The sequence below is a fragment of the Melanotaenia boesemani genome, chromosome 12, assembly GCF_017639745.1.
Source record: "Melanotaenia boesemani isolate fMelBoe1 chromosome 12, fMelBoe1.pri, whole genome shotgun sequence".
NCBI classification, from domain to species: Eukaryota; Metazoa; Chordata; class Actinopteri; order Atheriniformes; family Melanotaeniidae; genus Melanotaenia; species Melanotaenia boesemani.
Window position 1 is genome coordinate 8,526,020 of NC_055693.1, and position 17,884 is coordinate 8,543,903.

The window sequence follows — 17,884 nt, forward strand, 5'->3', positions numbered from 1 at the left end:
AGACAGATAATTCAATATTTTTCCATTAAAAACAAAAAACTTTCAACCTTTATTTCATTATGATCACCTGCACCGGTCACTTTCATCTACATCAATCCAAAGCTCTTCTCCTTGTCCTGCACCAGGGGAAGCTCACGGCTTCCTGCCCCTGCACACATTATCCTGATGTGTGCTCTGTCCGCGGTTCACTGAGGGGGCAGCTGTAGAAAGCAGCCAAAGCTGCACGTCAGACCCAGTCGCACATGGCTGAATTGGCAAACTCATTTACTCTTAGCCCATCAATCATTGGGTAATTACCGAGGCAGAGCTGGTATCAGGACTGAGATAAATAATTCTGGAGAAGCATGATCTTAATCTCTTTCAAAAACTCAAACATCTGATGTTTTCTTTGCAGATTTTTCCATCAGTCCCAGAAGCTCACATGGTTGAAGCATCTCCTGGTTTGTGTACATGTGCTGGATCATGTGCTTAGCTTTACGGGGCGCTTTAGGCTTAAGCATATTATCTGAGTTACTGCTGTTCTCCGTCCCCTAATTTTAGGGGCTTAGAGTCTTGCTGATATCATGATCTTCTCTGCTGGTGATCTAACAGGCCTGCACTTCGCTTCACTTGTTTTTGCCTTCAGCAGTGACACACATTTCTTGGCTGTAAAATGCTAAGCTGCTATGTATGTTTCCCTGCTTAAAATGGAAAAACATTTGTTTGAAAGTACTATCTAAACATACATTTGACCAAAAAAGCATTGTACTTCAGTAATTGGTTCACATTGGTATTTTGTGGTTAAATGAGCCTCAAGTATGCAAAGGAAAAAAAAGTTTTCCTGTGAGATGTCAAAATCCTTAAATTATACCTGGAAGAGTCAGGGTTAAAGTTAGCCAGAATAGCTTAATACATCTTTAGTAAGATATGTCATGATAAGAGAAGGTGATTTTACCTGTGTGGGTCCTCTGATGTGCCTTCAGATGGGAGCTTTTGGTGTAAACCTTCCTGCAGCCATTAAACTGGCACCGGTGGACTCGCTTCTTGTTCTCTGGCACATCACCTCCCAGACTTCCTCCACCTCCCTGCTCGCTGTCACTGAGGGCTCCTCCTCGGCTTGGCGGGGACGGTAACGCTCGTGCTGCCACCAGCTTAGCCGCACCTAATCCCACCTTCTTCGCCACCAGTTTAAGCGTTAGTGTACCGTCTGCTGTTGCAGTCAGCGTTTGTGTGGGTTTGATAAGGTGCCGGCCGAGCTCTGGTGACGAAGGTGGTGTTAGGGATGTGACGGCAGCGCTGAGCTGTGCGGCACTGACTCCTCCGAGGACCTGGTCCTTGACCAGGAGGGTTTCAGTCCCAGCAACTGCTTGACTCTTGCTGGGATGAGGGACCTGGAGGATTTTGGTCTGGACCTTGGGGAGGGTTACGAGTAGCGGGGGCGGGCTGGGCTGGTCAGGGAGGCTGGGAAGGAGGGGGTCCATCAGGTCCTCGTCACTGTCGCCGCCTTGCATGAACGCTGGTGTTAAGAGACAGTCCAGCTCCTCATCAAAAAGCTCAGACAGCCGCTTGGGCTCTGTCTGTAGATACCTCTCCAACTCCAGACATGTCTGCAAGAAAAGAGAAAAGCAAGAATCACGAAACGTTCATAAGCTGGATGCTGTGCCTTAACTGGGCTGGACACAAATCACAAACACTAGTCATTGCTTTAGGTCAGCAAGAGAAATAACATTTCTTTCTCTCAAAGTTTTGATGTGGAAGGTTTGAACACATTCACAAAATGTTTTTTTAAAAATCAGAGAATTAGCTGCTCAGATTCATTCAGTGTGGTTATTCTGTGTGTGGTCAAGTGCCGGTCAAGTTCAGAAATTGATGATAGCAACACACACACACGCGTGCACACACACACACACACACACACAAAATAGGGCTGTGATTATTACTACACAGAATTTTCTCTTCCTTTAATAACAGTCTGCAAACATCTAGAAAGTGAAGAATGTTATTACACAACATTCCAACTTTTTTTGTAATGAAAGTTATAACTAAAAGAAAACAATTTTTTCTCTTGAAAATAAGGAACAAAAAATCTCACTCCACTGTGGCCCTCCACTGTGAGAGTTGTACTGGGATAACAACATCCAACTAGGACTGGTACCAAATGAAGAAAGTCCTTATTTCTATAAGTAAGGGAGATTTTTTTAAAAATCAGAAGTGTAACTGCAGTCATATCAGAAAAGCTTTGCCTCCCATAATCTCTCCACACATCTCTACCCTCATTGGTTTACCACTTTATCTAAACTCAGATCGCGGTTGTAAGCTTTATATTTCTCTGCAGCTGTTGACTATGTCACCTGGCACAAAGCATTCCTCTGAGAAGAAGGATTTATTCTGTGATTGATTGCTGCTGCCTGGCCACGCTCTCCGGAGCCCTGAACTGTGGAGGCCTTGCCTGTTTCCCTCTGCTCACCCAAATCAACCAGCCATGGAAGTTATATTGAGAGATAGTAGAAGGAAAGTAGGGTGACAGAGGCAAAGTCATATAAAGAATCAAGGGAAGTTAAGCGAAAGAATTGTAGAAAAGGAGCATTTTTTAAAGTTGAGAGGTATCTAGCGCATCTTTTTTTGCTACAGATGTTGGCAGCAGAGCAGCATCACCACAGTTGTCAGTCTGCTGACCTCCAACGCCTTTGGTCAAGAGCACCTGCCACCTTACCTCAAGGGATCAGTGCCAAAAACCCTCTAATCACTAACCCACTTATATAAACTTAAGCCAATGTTACTGTCTCTAAACTTTGATGTTTTCTGTATTTGTTGCTGCCATTCAGAACTAACAACAGCAGTTTTGAGGATGACAAGGAACTGTCTGTTTCAGGCCTGTTTGATATTCCCCACCTGCAACACGGTTATTATCAAAACTCTGCCAGCAACTATGATCTAAAGAGATGAAGTAAAGCTTTGCATAGATGTTTAGTATAAATCTAAACCGTAAACAGCCCATATCAAAGTTTTAAAAAGTGCCTGTAACACATTGATTAAGAGCTAAATGTTTCCATCTTCTCTGTATAAATATAAGCTTTCAGTAGTTCCCACCACATCCACATGACTTTAATCCCCAATTCCTAACCCCTTAACGATTTATAACAACCAGTCACATGTTTTTATCTCCCACTTGAGTTCATGGTAACTGTCCAGGAGTGAACATAAACTATGGAAATAAGAGTGAATACTGTGTATGATTCTAAATTTAATATTTAATAACTGATGACATGAAAATAAATGCATGCAGGTGGCTTGCTTTAGAGCACAGTTATTTTTAAATATGTGAATAAATGTATTTAAAAATACATAAATAGCTTTCAGCCACATTCATTAAGTTCATCAGGTAAAAAAAACACACTGGAGTAAATTTTATTCTTAATATTTGCATATTGGATTACAAATAGTCTTTATTATTTAATACTTAATTGTTTGTTTGTTTAGGTGCAAAGACAGCAGGCTGGTCCCTAACTCTTTCCACTCAGCATTTTCTTAAAGCTCCCTGGCTCTGGTTCTGTCCTGCAGCTCCCTGACCTACTGTATCCTCCTGGAAAATGAATTTCCTGTTTGGCCAAAGGCCTTTGGCAGCTGAGGGTTCTCACCCCGATCCCCAGATTTTTTTTTTTTTTTTTTTTTTTTGTCACTGGAGCAAATTACAGCCATAATACAAATGTTTTGGGTTGCTTGTATTAGCTGCAGCTGGTTGACTTCGTCCATTTAGACAGGCCAGTTTTGAAGCTTTGCTCTGCTCAGCATAAGTGACGAGACAAACCAACACATTCAGTCTCAACATCTGTTGAGTGATGATAAGCTGAACTCCCCCCACTTCTCTCCTTTTTTTTTTTTCCTAAGGATGTTCATTTGCATATGAATGTAAATCAAAGATATTTCTTAGAGGATGCAATCCTTCATAAGGAAACTTGGAAAATGATAAGCATGAATGTAACAATGTCTTATGGAAAGCTGATACTGGGGCTGCAAGGAAAACATAGTGAGCCTTTTGTCAAGATAGTTGCTTTTTTTGTTAGCATTAATATTCCTTTCATCAATTGCTGGCTGTTTAACAATATATTAGTGATTTACACATAAAGGAGCTATTGTGTCTATTTTTAAATTAGATCATTTCCTCAGTACTAAATTAGCGTTGAATACTGGAGATGACTAAATAGCTATCAGATTAATGTGAGCTATACACAAGCAAGAGTTTTATTAAAATAAAAGACTGAGGCAGCCTTCATTGATCACTTATAAGAGGCTGCTGCACCTTATAACTGATTAAATACATGAAGCAGTTGTTACAGTGCTTTTAACAAAACACAGTGATAAATTAATTTCTAAAATAGCTTTGGACCTTTAGCTTACAAAGACAATTTTGGCTACTAACTAAGAATAAATTTACACCAGGATAGTCCAGCGGACTTGGACTAACTGGGCGGGGAATGCAGAGAAATGGCTGGGATTGCTTTCTCGCTGCACTTTACTCGAGCAGACCAAACGGCCTGGACAATGTAACACAGTAACCACATCTCGTTTAGGGTGTTATCACCTGAAATGACCACCAACTAAGAAGAAAAAAAAAAAAACTGGAGAAATTAGTGCAAATGAGGACTTGGACTATTCCAAATGTGACATACCAACTATGCAAGCAGACCAGGGTTCATTTAAAGCTGACCAAGCAGTGCCTGTGTTTATGTGTCCAATGGCTACATTTGTCTCTCAGCTCATTTGTTGAGAAAATTTGACTTATAAATATAAGTATCTATACAGTGCTGGGAGGCAATGGGGAAAAAACAGCCAAGGAGCAACTATAACATGAATATTGAAAATTATATTTATAATTTATATTTATTTTTCATCTTAAGCAAAGCACCCGTCTGAAAACAAATCACTGTTGGTGAGCTCATCTCCACCTGTCATTGCATTTATTCTAAAGCCCTTTTCACAATTATCTAAAAAAAAAAAAAAAAAAAAAAAAAAACTCCTCTATACTTACTAACTTGCTTTTAATTATATCGTGAGACTGTTTAATTACAGACTCAATCCCAAGTCAAATGATTCTTCTGTAGTTGAGGGTATTTTAAGTTCTGGCTCTGATCTGCATTCACTGGAGCATAACACCGGGTTGCACATGTTCATTCTCTTTGAGGATGTTATGCTTGAGGCTACAAAACTAAATGGTTAGAATTATATTGCTTAAAGTTAAGTTATGATAAATTGGATAAGTTCTAGCCAGTCAACATGAAAACACAAGATAGAAATCTTTAAAACGTGGTCACAACATCTTTTACTTTCCATTTTGTTAACAAGAAACAAAGAATGGAAAGCTGCACAAGTCTTCGCTTTTATTGCATGATTGCTAGACAGACAGACAGACAGACAGACAGACAGACAGACAGACAGACAGACAGACAGACAGATACATACATACATACATACATACATACATACATACATACATACATACATACATACATACATACATACATACATATAGCTTGGAAATGCTGTTCTAATTACGTTTCATTTTCTACAGGTTTAAGATAATATGAAAATGTAAAGTCATCAAGATTTGCACTTTGATTATTTATGCAGTTTTGCCCTGTTTGTTTTGCTGTGTGTGTGTTTGTTTATTAATGTTGCTGGAGATTACATTTTTATCCAAAGGGATTTAAACTGCAGCTGCTTGCGGTTCCGACCGTATTTATTTCCAGCGATAAAATGAAAGTTTCGTTAGAGAGCTCAAAATCTAAAATTGCTGTTCTACTCCTACTTCTTTCAAGGCCTCAGAAGAATAACTACTGCTACTGTACTGTATGTGTTACATGTATTATTTATCATCCTCAGACAACTGCTGCACCATGACTGTTAGTTCCCTTTGAAACAACAAATACATACCCTGTCACAGATTTCTGAATGCATATGGAGCCATTGTTTAAGTTGAACTATAAAATATAAATAGAAACTTCTGTGTGTCTCTTGGTGGGGGCTGGACTGATGCTAAGGATTGTGGGAGGAGGGTGAAGAGGACAGAGGGTGGAAGGACCCCGGGGCTGTGCAATAGAAGCAAACAGCAATCAAACTCATGGCCAGCAGTGAGCGCATCGACTCCAACATCATGCGCATGACCTTCTCCTTCGTCTGTTTCTCCTACACCATGAATATCAGGTAACAATGACATGCATGGCCTACAGCCCCGCTTTGTTGTCAGCACAATTTACTATATTCTCAGGGTCACAAAATCAGGATTTTGAATAGCTGTGTGATGGACAGGACACATTTTCCAGGTTAGGGTTATATAGGGTCTAAGTTACTGTAAAGGTTAGACTTTCACCTGTCGATAACATGTCCCCAAAAAGATAAGATTGTGAGGATGGTTGGGGATTTGCTTGTCTGTGGCTTCTGGCTTCCAGCTCAGACTGATAGCATGTGTAGGGCTCACCGCCTGCTCCCTGCTCAGTCCCACACCATATGGAGAAAGGTCAAATCCAGTAAGACACATGCACAGAAACACACACAAAAACACACTCACACACAGTGGATTTCAGCATGGTTGAGGAACTTTCACTGTTAAATCATCCATAAAAACAATGTGTTACCAACAGACTGCTGCACTAATAAAAACTCCTCAGGTTAGAGGTTGAGTTAGACTTCAGACAACAAATCATAATTTGCAGTCTGAAATTTTTGCTGCACACATATGAATTTGAAAGTGTTTATTCTGACATGGGAGCACTCTGCAATTAGTCCAAGTCAGTCAAACGTCACCGCTGCTGCCGGCTTTAATACCAAATACATTATAAATAATCCCAAACTAACATGATCAGCATGATCAAACAGTCATTTGATCATTTGCCAAATAGAGCTTTTAATTACCTACATAGTCTTTGTCATGAAGTAGCATAAAAAAAAAAAAAAAAAAAAAAAAAACTGGATCAGTGTGATGAGAGCCTTATAATGTAAAATTGTGAAGCAAAGATGTCTGAGCGGGAAAAAAATATGCCATGAAAAGGAATGTGTAGTAATTTCCATGTTTATAGCTGAAATTATATTTAAATATAATACTGTCACTTTGTCTAAGCTAATAATCTTCCAATATTGGGTTATAGAACCTGGCTGATTTAACGGTTGCTGTTCTCAATAATTTCAGGCACAAAAATGCAACATGTCCAACAGTGTAGCGACAGTCTTAAGACTTCATTATCAATAAACACTGTAAAATTCAAAAACCTCAAATCTTACGTTTTTTACTCAGAATTTAATGCTAGCTCTGCTTAAAAGAACAACAAAAGGGTTGTTTGGTAAAAACGGTCTGGAAACTATTCTTAATTGAACAAGAGTAAAGTACAATGGCCACAAATTAAAGCTTTTTAAATATGATTATCTGATTGCAAGGGCTGCAATGCATGATAATAAGTTTCTTTCTTTCTTTCTTTCTTTCTTTCTTTCTTTCTTTCTTTCTTTCTTTCTTTCTTTCTTTCTCTCTTTCTCTCTCTCTCTCTCTCCCAGCTCACTTGACAAGCTAACAATGTCTAACAAATGTGTATTGCACTTTGCTACTATGTCAGTTTGCAACAGCTTGATTTGTAAAAATCAGTCTTAATCAATAAATATATACAATTTGATTCTATATATAGTTTTTGCAAAGACTGTGTGTAACACAAAAACTTATTCTTCACAAACTCCTTTTCCAGTAATAAGTTCCAGAAGTTATTACAGACAGGGATTCCAGCCACTGACATGTTATGACTGATTAAAGTCCACTTACAGTATGTCCTGCAAAGAATCCATACTTGATTGAGTCATGGGTGGTGTGTCACAACACTTGTGTCGATACTCTAATGTGCATAAGACTTTCAAAGCAAATATACAGCTGGTAAGATATAAGGCATAAGATAACTGCAGCAAATCCATTTGATGGCCCCCTTGCATGGTGGATCTTCGCATGCTAGTTTTAATGAAGACATCCCCAGTTTGCATCATTTATATACTTCCCAATATCACAGTTATAATTTGCATGACTTAATTTAAATTGTTCATACAGTGTAGTGTTTTGAAACTGAATGCAACAATAGCTAAATAATTAGCTATTAATAACACATTCTACTTTAGATAGCAAAGGCTACTCAAAATGTAAAACGCTGCACCAGAACAATATCAATGCCGTTAAATGATCAAGGCGATTCAAGTCTTGCTGTATTATGTTAGGTGGGAGAAATATTGTATGTCCTAATTGCACAGCTTTGTCATGCACTGTGGTGCAGTATGCTCCCATAGTTTATTCTGAGGTCAGTCATTAATGGACGACTACACGGTACATGCAAGCTGTCATGTACAGTATAAAAACTGAAAAATGGGTCCTGCAGTTGCAGATAATATATTCATCTCTGTCTTTCATGAAGATTTTCATAGATGTGCTGCTCACTTTGTGTCTTTCATTACTGATTGTCTCATGTACATAATAGTGTACGAGTTCAATGATGACATAATGCACCACACGATGAGAAATATGTTAATGTCTATATGAATTCTGATTTGCTCACCTGTAAAACAGACCATATATTTGATCAGTGTGTCGATTTATTTCATGCGACCGGCTGTTCACACAGAGCTGAATGTAAAAAACAGAGGAAATTCTCCCCCCCCCCCCCCCCCCCCTCCCCCCCCCTACACGTGAATGTTTGATTTAATATTTTATCTGAAATCGCTGCCAGTGACGTGCACACTTTGCCTCTGTGTGTGTCCTCGGCCTGCTGAGGTCCATTAATAATGAATGTAGAGAGCACAGGGCTCTGGATGGAAGCGCTAAGAGCTTTTGACAGACAAAGGATGATCGAGGACGAAGCTCAACAAACTGGCTGGAGTGGATTTGGCATGCAATGCTTTGCCTGTGTTTACATTTGGACTGTTGTGTGACTATTACGGACAATGCCATTAGGACAATGGTGAAATTAAGCCATTTACACAATTCTGTAAAGTGACACTTCTCATGTGTGGTTATTGACTCATAAATGACTGAACAACATGATTCCACACAGACCATAAAAAGAAAGAGCCAGTTGAATATATACCCTGAAAAATGATCCGTTACTCACTTAGTAACAAGAGGAGTCATCCTTTTAGACTATTAGATTTGAAGATCTGAAGATATATAACTCTGTAGCACCCAAAATAATAACAAGTTCATCAAAGTGTAAGTAATGGGTGGACAATAGCAATATAAAGCAGAACCAATGAAATGGACCGTTTTCAAACATCATCTTAGGTCTGACTACAAAAGAAAATTGTGTGTCGACTTCGACTAGAAAATGTGTGGAATCAGCTTCAACTCACATTGCAGCAGAAAGCCTCTTCAGTGTTACCATCTCAGCTCCTTCCTTCTAAAGCTTTCAATTTGTTGCCATATTTCTTTATTTGTGCACGTGTATTAGAATTAGCTTATTTTCCCTCCACTTTGTGCAGCTTTTTGCTTCAAATTATGGTTTTCTCTTTGCTTTCTCCAACAAATAGGTCCTAATTAAAGTGCTTTGGCTTCCATAAACTGCTCTTTGAAGCTGTACCTCTTGATGGATCTCGCTCTCTCCACACAGCAGGCTCTGATGGCTAATTAGCCACTCAAAAGAAAAGGCAAAAAGAGGCTCTTTATTCAGTTAATTTGCTGATGTGGTTGTGTACACAAAGAATGTGTGTGTTTGTAAGGGTGAGAAGAGCATAATGACTTTTAACTGATGTGTGTGAATATGAGATGCCTCATGCTTGGGAGTGTGTACAAAGCTGAATGGGAGCCGCTAGCAGTTAGCAGCCGCATTAATATCTAATATTTGAGTTTGGTGTTGCTGCCTGTGCAGCTGACTGCAGTGTTACACTGATTTACTCCAGATCCTGTTAGATCATATTAACAGAATTACACCACAAAATTAACATTAACCTAAAGGGTATCTTTAATTTCTAAAATAATGCAAGATTCACCGAGTCATTAACCAGATTTAATTAATTAGCAAAGCAAGTCTAAAGGGATGTTTTTAAAGCATAGAAAAAGAAAAGTGAATCAGACACAGTTTTGTTGAACAGGTCAAGGTGGTGAAACATGTTGCAACAATGACTGATTGTAATTCAACACAATAAGTACAGCAGTAACTGGAAACAAATCTTAGAGGAAGGAAACAATAACTGTGGTGGGCATCCACAGAAGGAAATTAGATTAAGCTTTTCTACAGGAATTAGTTTAATCTCTGGGAATGCCTGGGAAGATGCCTGTCATGTTAGTTTATTATTTGCTGGTTCAGATCAGAAGCAGCTGTTGAGTCATGCCATCTTAAAGTGGACATTTTGTAGAAAAATCACATTTCTTTTGTGCTTGGCAACAATTTTTTTTGGATGTCTGACATCAGTACTAACTCAAAAATTCTGGCTTGTATTCATTACTTAGTCACAATAAAGGCACATGGACATCTTAATGTTTGAGGAACAGCCTCTAGGTTTCTGGGCTGCACTGGTCTGATCCCACTCAACCACAAGAGCATTATGTAGGTCCAGCAGTGATGTTGGAAGATAAGACCTGGCTCACAGCCCGTGTTAGAGTTTATCCTGCAGGTGTTGGATTGTGTTGAGGTCAGGGAAGAACAGCATGGTCTAAAATATCAGCTTGTGTTGTGGATTATAGAATTTGATGACATCCTGGACCAAATCCTGAAAAACCATCCCAAACCAAGAGGGGGTGTTCAAATGCATTTCTCCATGTAGTGAAACACTAGCATGAATGATACAGCCATAAACCTATGTAGGCTCATGGAGAGCTGCTGTGTTGAAATCACTAGTCCATGTTTCAAGTCAACTCTGTACTGGTCCCAGAGCAAGATGCTGCATCATCCTGCTGGGCGGTGACCATTTCATCCTGATTCTGCTGCCTGCAATGGAAATATCACTGATACCTCAGCCTTAAAAAACAGTGCTGGGTACTTTTGAATTACCAAATATATATTACCTCGTTGCATTGCCATGTGCACTTTAGTTACAATATCAAACAAAATGAGTTTGCCGATGCAAGCTGCTAAAATGAGTTTCCTTCAGAGGGCTCAGCCTTAAATATGAGGTCAGGAGCTCAAACATGGACGTAGAGTTGCTGCTGTGTTCTTTTGTTAAAAAAGAATGTTAAAAAAGAATGATAGAGACACAATCCAAGACCAAATTGGGCTTTGTTTGTTTTGGTTGTAGTTTTTCTGAGGACATAATACTCCTTGACGCTTTAGTATTGATGAATCACAACTTAATTATTGTTAATGTACAACTGCTCATCTGCATAGAAAAAGCATTTGTTATTTTCCATTGGGTCCAGACAGAAAATGAAGCCTCTCAGTTTTACCTAGGTCCCCAGCTGAGATGGATCCAGATTGCCTTGAGTCCATCATTATAACTTGTACAACAATTCGCTACTGAACTATATATTCTTTCTCCATGAGTGTAATGCTGACACTGCATGGTTGTCGGTCATCTCTTAGCTTTACTCAAACACTCACGCAAGAGTACAAAAATAAAAACCCAAAACACCCTTAATGAAACTTAATGACACAATTAATTGCATATGAACACCATTAAGACCCATTTATGCTCGAGACATAAGAGGAATATGCAGACAGACAGACACTTTCATCTGTCTCCTGCGTTTACGCATGTAATTGGTGTGTTTTCAGGGGTTGTGCATATCTGTCACTTGACACAGCAAACAGAGAAATACCAATGGAAAACGCAGGGTCAGTGTTGCGACCAGCGAAAGGAACCAACCAAAGAAGAAGAAGAAGACGAGGACAACAACTGTAGAGGTGGCATAGGCTTTTGAAGCTAGGCTGTGTGAGTGTGTCGAGTGTGTTGGGTGGTTTCAAACAACTTTGCACATTACTGCCACAAACTGACGTCCAAAACTGATGTCAAAATGCAGGAATGAACTCTGAACTCAGCATTTCCCATTAGTGGATGAACTGACTTCACATGGCAACGTAACAGATGCATAAACGTATGACAGGTGGCGATGCATGACAACGACTGAAACGGCCGCATTTAATATGTACACAAAGAAGCATGAATGAGCGTTTAAAAACTAACAATAAGTCTAATGTATGTTCCCCCAACCGAACACATGCTCTAACACACAAAACTTGAAGCAGTGACAAAGAAGAAGACTGATCGTTGTGCCAGCCACAAAGCCGGCATGTTTGTGTGAACACCTGTGTGTGTTCCCAGTGTGTTCAGCTATCCTCTCACACTGCTTTGATTGAAAAAGCAGCACGATAAATGGAGAGTCCTGTGGGGTCATATTTGAAAAGCAGGAGGAGGCTTCAATAGAAAGAGGTTAATGGAGACGAGACGTGATGGAAGAATGAGGCGACATCCCTGCAACTGCTAAGACTTTTTTTTTTAATAATCTGCAAGGATGGTCTGGACAAACCAAAAATATCTTAGTGAGGGGATTCAACAAATATAAGCTGACTTTGTGTTTCATCACTGAGCTTTTAAAATTCTTCTGGAAGTGTTTGGTATCAAATGTCTGCAAAATAGCTTTGTGCAACAGTCTGATTTAAATCCAGTGACACAAAATATCTCTTTTTTTTCTCTGTTTTTCACCTAATTTGGCAACAGTTTTGGTTTGTAACATTGAACATTTAGAGTACATTTTTGTAAAATGATAATATTGACAAAAAAAAAAAACAAAAAAAACATCAGAATATCAGCAGAATCAGTGTTTTACCAAAGTTTCACATCCTAGATTTCATGTTTTCTCTTCCTCAGAAATGACTAAATTTAACAAAAGAAATTGACAACATTTAAGAGGAAACAATTTCAGGTACCTTAAATAGAAATTTTTATAACTATTGCACTCAATCATTGCCCAAGAATCAGCATGCCGTAGTGAATTACATGGAGCTGTTTTCCATTGGTTTACAACAAATGTGACCTTTTCATCGTGACTAAAATCAGGTGAATTGGTGCTTTTATTCTCAGTTTAAGACAGCTAAGTGGAAAAAGACTAGAGAGCTAAATTAAAACGCAGTAAGCTTCAAACAACAAGAGACAGAGAAACATAATTAGCCAATGAGAGTGTGAGTACAGGAGTGACTGAGTGCATGAAGACAGAAAGCTTTGAGCTTTTTATTGCTCACACACACACAAACATGGAGCTTCACCTCCGACCTCCAGCCTCAACCAATGAAATTTTAATCAACAGCCTCTGATGGAGGAGAGCACTCAGACTCTCCTGCTGTGTAACTGCCTTCTCTCCCCCTCTTTCCATCTCCTTTCTTTTCTCTCAATCTTTTCATGCCTTTGAGCAGCCAACTCTCCTCTTCCTCCTCCTTCCTCTCACCTCTACAGCCCCCCCCCCCCCCCTCCTTGTGTTTCCCTACATCACACACATGCCACTTCTTTTTTTTTTTTGCTCACTCACGTAACAAAGGTCTTCCCGTCTTCCTCCTCTCTTTATCTTCCTCATCTTTGCAAGCTGATCATCTTATAGGAGTGTTTATATAACTTAGATTGAAAGGATAAAATCCAGGCTCATGAAGCATTAAACCAAAAACTTCGACTCGGGCTGTCAAGACTGTAGCCTTAAATTGTGTCTATAGATGCTTGTTTTATAGTTAAATTTATTCAACAAAGTTTCATGAAAAGGAACAGGGGGACTGGACCCATGGGCTCCACACAACCAAGCTTAATGCTGATATTAGAATTCTACTTTAAAGACAAACCTTAACATACCTCATTGTCCATTAGGGAAACTAGCTTCAAGATACATACCATACAGGTATGGCATACCATACCTGTATACCACAACAAATCACATTTTTGAAAATAACATAATTTTATTAAGTATGAGCCCTCTCAAAAAGTACTGTCTCTGCTGTAGCCTGGAGCAGAGATTATTATCAAGTACTTGCCAAGCAAGCGTCAATACAGACACCTAAATATTTATGAGTATAACCGGATTTAAAAATGCCCTGCCAGCAACCACTGGACTATGATCACTTGAAGACCTTGGATAAAAAATATCATCCTCTCAAATTTCTAGGAAAAATGTGTTTTTTTCTTTTGTTTGGCTTATTTTTCAGGATTTGGGCTTTAAGCAATTAACATCATAGTTTTATCAACACGAACATTTCTCATCATTTTATTAGCATTACTCCCTGGTTACACCAAATATCTGTAATTAAAACTAAATCAGTAAATGTAAAGGGTGGCTTTATCTGGGGGATTATTTTTCAGCAGAACAACCATGCAAATATTAAACAGATATTATGGAAACATCCTGATGCTGCTGCGTGTGACTGCTTGTATGATGCATAGCACAGACTTGTGTTTTTATGCTATACAGTTTAAATTATATTAATGATTTACAACAAAACTGTCAGAACGACAGGACAGAGAGGAAAAGTCACAATTACTGAGCCATCTGTTACTTCAGCACCACGGACAGCACCACGGATTTATCAATACACAGCAGAGCTGGGCCACTGATATTTCAGGGTCATTGACGGGGTGTAGATTTAATATGCACAAACCTCAGTAGGATAGAGGTCAATGTGTCACACTGACTAGACAAAAACAACCCCTCTGCCCCTGCAGTCTCTCTGCCATTAAGGGAGTGGAAAGGGGGCACGGCGGGGGAATGCATTTTTGTCATTTTGCTAACAAGAGGAATGGCATCCCCCCCCTTATCTGCACACACAGTGACTTTCATGAACACGCTGGGTGTCCGTGAATATGGCTGCAGGAGGATTCAGGGTTAGACTCTGGCATGAGCTGATGGATTGGCTTTGTCCTCATTTTTTAGTACTGAGACATTTTCCTTTTAAATTCAGCACAGATATATTTTATCTTTTGAATATGGTTTATTTCTGATTGGTTTTGAGTCAAATAAGGTTTGATTTTCTTTAAATTTGATTTTGAGATTATCTTACTTGGCTTTAATTCCCAGTAGCAATAATAGGTTGTAATCTTTGATGGTTCTGATGGATCCATCTTATTATATAATTTAAATTACTGATTTAAACTTGTCTAGTTAAGATTTGTTAATATGATGAAATATGTTTTGGGTATATTTGATTTGTGTTTCCTACTGGTGACTGATTGTAGTGCACATTAAATTGAAGGCTAAGATAACCATTTGCTTTTATCCCTCTTCTGTATCTAAAGCTCCATCTTCAGCTGGTCCTGTCTTTATTATCTACTGTGTGAAACTATGGTAACCAAGGCTATGTCTCAGGACAATACAAAACCTATTGCCCTTTACATTTATTTCGCTGTTCTTCATTGTCAAACCTTAATAGTGTTGGAAATAGATATTAGAAATTTAAGAGACTGGCAATATCAATATCAATAATATTGCAATAAATACATTTCAATAATAAATTAGCAGCTAGGGTGATGATATAGTGACTCATCCAGTGGTAGTAACGTCATGAGTGACAATCCGGTATGTCAGGAAACAACACTGCACCAGAAAGCTGACTTCTGCATCCTTAATACAGCACAGGGGAGAGAGAAGAAGCACCTAATAGCTACTCCTGTGTTTTTGCTTGCATGTTGTGTAAAATCATGTCAGAGTGACAGACGAGAGGGAGATGCTCTGACTGCACCTAAAGAAAGTTACATGCAGTGTGGCAGTTTATGGATCCTGCAAAAAAAAAAAAAAAAAAATAAATAAATAAAAAAATAGTGGTCAACTCTGTCACTGGCTTTCTTTGTCCATGTCTTTGACAAGTTCACTACAACAGAAAGCATCCACAAGGCTTTCTCTGTAGCTCAAAATGTTACTTTAAATACTTTAAATTCTTACTTATGATGGATGTCAATGTTAAGGTATCATAGCACTGGATTTGACAGTTTTTTTTTCCTATAGCTTTGTTACTTATTAAGTAGCATCAAAGATACACGGGAATGAATTAACAAAAAATTAAACAAATTAACATTTTTTGGGAGGGATATTTACCATTTATTACCATGTGATAGTTTAAAAATATTATAATGTGGTTTTTTGCTTCTGGGTATCTATTAGGGGACAGAAGATAAGTAACAGATTGTATTCAGCAGGATTTTGAACAAAGTTTATACCATAAATTGAAGCAAAATGTCTCAGAAACTGTATGTGACAAATATGTCACGTCGGGCTCTTATGGGTTAAAGAACCAATAAAAACGTCTGTTTTAAAATGTGCTCCAAACAAGTGATATTGATTAATTTGACAGTATATTGATTGTTGAGCATCGTGGATCGGTGTGTGAGGCCTCCCAAACACACAAAGCTAAAACACAGTGCTTCAGACAGACAGGAGGAGACTGAAGGTGCTTCAGGAACATACGCTGTGTGAATTATGGGCTCCTTAAAATGATATGGTGTCCCGTCTCAGCTGAACAGAGCTCAAAGACTGAAAAACTGTCTTCGCAAAAACCAGCACATGCTGGGTGCTTTGCAGAAAGTGAAGTCATTCTTTCTGTCAAACAAATGAATATGTTTCAGAGTTTAGACAGAAAGTCTACCTGGAGTTTTAGTCCATCACTACAAACCTTCACCAGAACAAGCTCATCCACCCTCTTTCAAATACACACACAGACACACACACACCATTTGTACTGTCCATGATAATTAAATACAAGGGCATTAAATTAATTAACAGCTTAATCACACACACACACACACACACAGAGAGAGCTCTAACACTCCAGGTACAGACTTTTAATTTCAAGAATAATTTAATACTGCTTAACCAGGCTTATGGCCTTTTTCTGTCTCCCTCTGTCTGTATGACTGTGTGTGTGTGTGTGTCCTTTCATTAATTGGCTAAAATGGAGGGATTGAAATCTGTGGCAGGATCATCTGCTCCTCTGTCTGTTGTGCTTTCTGTTAATGAGGCGACTCTCTGTAACTGCTTCTGTCTGTCTGCAGGTCATTTGTCATGTCGGACGGCCTGTCCTCCACCATGAGGCATTTGTCCAGGCTGGAGGAATAATGGCCTTGTTGCCCATGCAGTGCACACACACACACACACACACACACACACACACACACACACACACACACACACACACACACACACACACACACACACACACAGCCGTCTAAACTTTAGGCCAGACTGTATATGAATGAATCTCTGTTTAAGAAAACAAAAGAGAAGGAAATTCTGTATTTTGACGTTGAATGCTGACTGAATGCAAATGCAAAATAAGTACTTTTTAAAATATCAAAATAGTAAATGATTAGCTCTTGTAACAGTAATAAAATTAGTTTTTGGTTCTTACTATTTTCTCTATTTGTGTTAAAAAAAACAAAACATAATCAAATCCCTCATTACCGTCAGTTCTATATATTATTTTTTTTGCCTTCGCTCCATTTAATTTCAGTATTCTGATACAATGACATGATCTCCTCACCGGCATCATTAAAGACCGCTTCCATTTCATTTAAGCAAAAAAGGCCCTGAATAAATCTTAACCATGTTTTTCACATGTAAATAAGCTTTTCATCAGTCAAACTGTTTCCGATCCTTGAAGCATTAAGTGTGTTTTTCTCCAAGTGCTTTTGTTCTCTTCCATCAACTCCTCCATTTGAGAGCCACAGTCTATAAGTAAACATTCAGCACTCGATAGTGGGAAAGCCATTGACTCTAAAACTTAAATGAGAGCAAATGTGAGCATTAACAACACTTGGGTCGAGTGGTTTGATAAAAGCTTCATCTTGATGGAAGACAAAGGCAACATCACAATGATGTTCAGATTGGATGAAATGCTGTAAAGCTGGTTTTGTGATTCACAAGAACACTCATTTACATTTCGAAGGCTGCAGGAGGGCTCTTCTGCAATTACCAGCCACGTTTTACACCTAT

The 17,884-nt window shown here is 38.8% G+C and overlaps 1 protein-coding gene across 1 annotated transcript in view; it reads right to left on the reverse strand.

The window, feature by feature from the left end:
* klf7b (Kruppel-like factor 7b) overlaps positions 1 to 17,884 on the reverse strand; it is a 73,567-nt gene that overhangs the window by 23,146 nt on the left and 32,537 nt on the right. Inside the window, exon 2 of the mRNA XM_042001293.1 lies at positions 935 to 1,586. Within this exon, the coding sequence (XP_041857227.1) occupies positions 935 to 1,586 (652 nt within the window). The remainder of the gene's footprint in view (positions 1 to 934; positions 1,587 to 17,884) is intronic.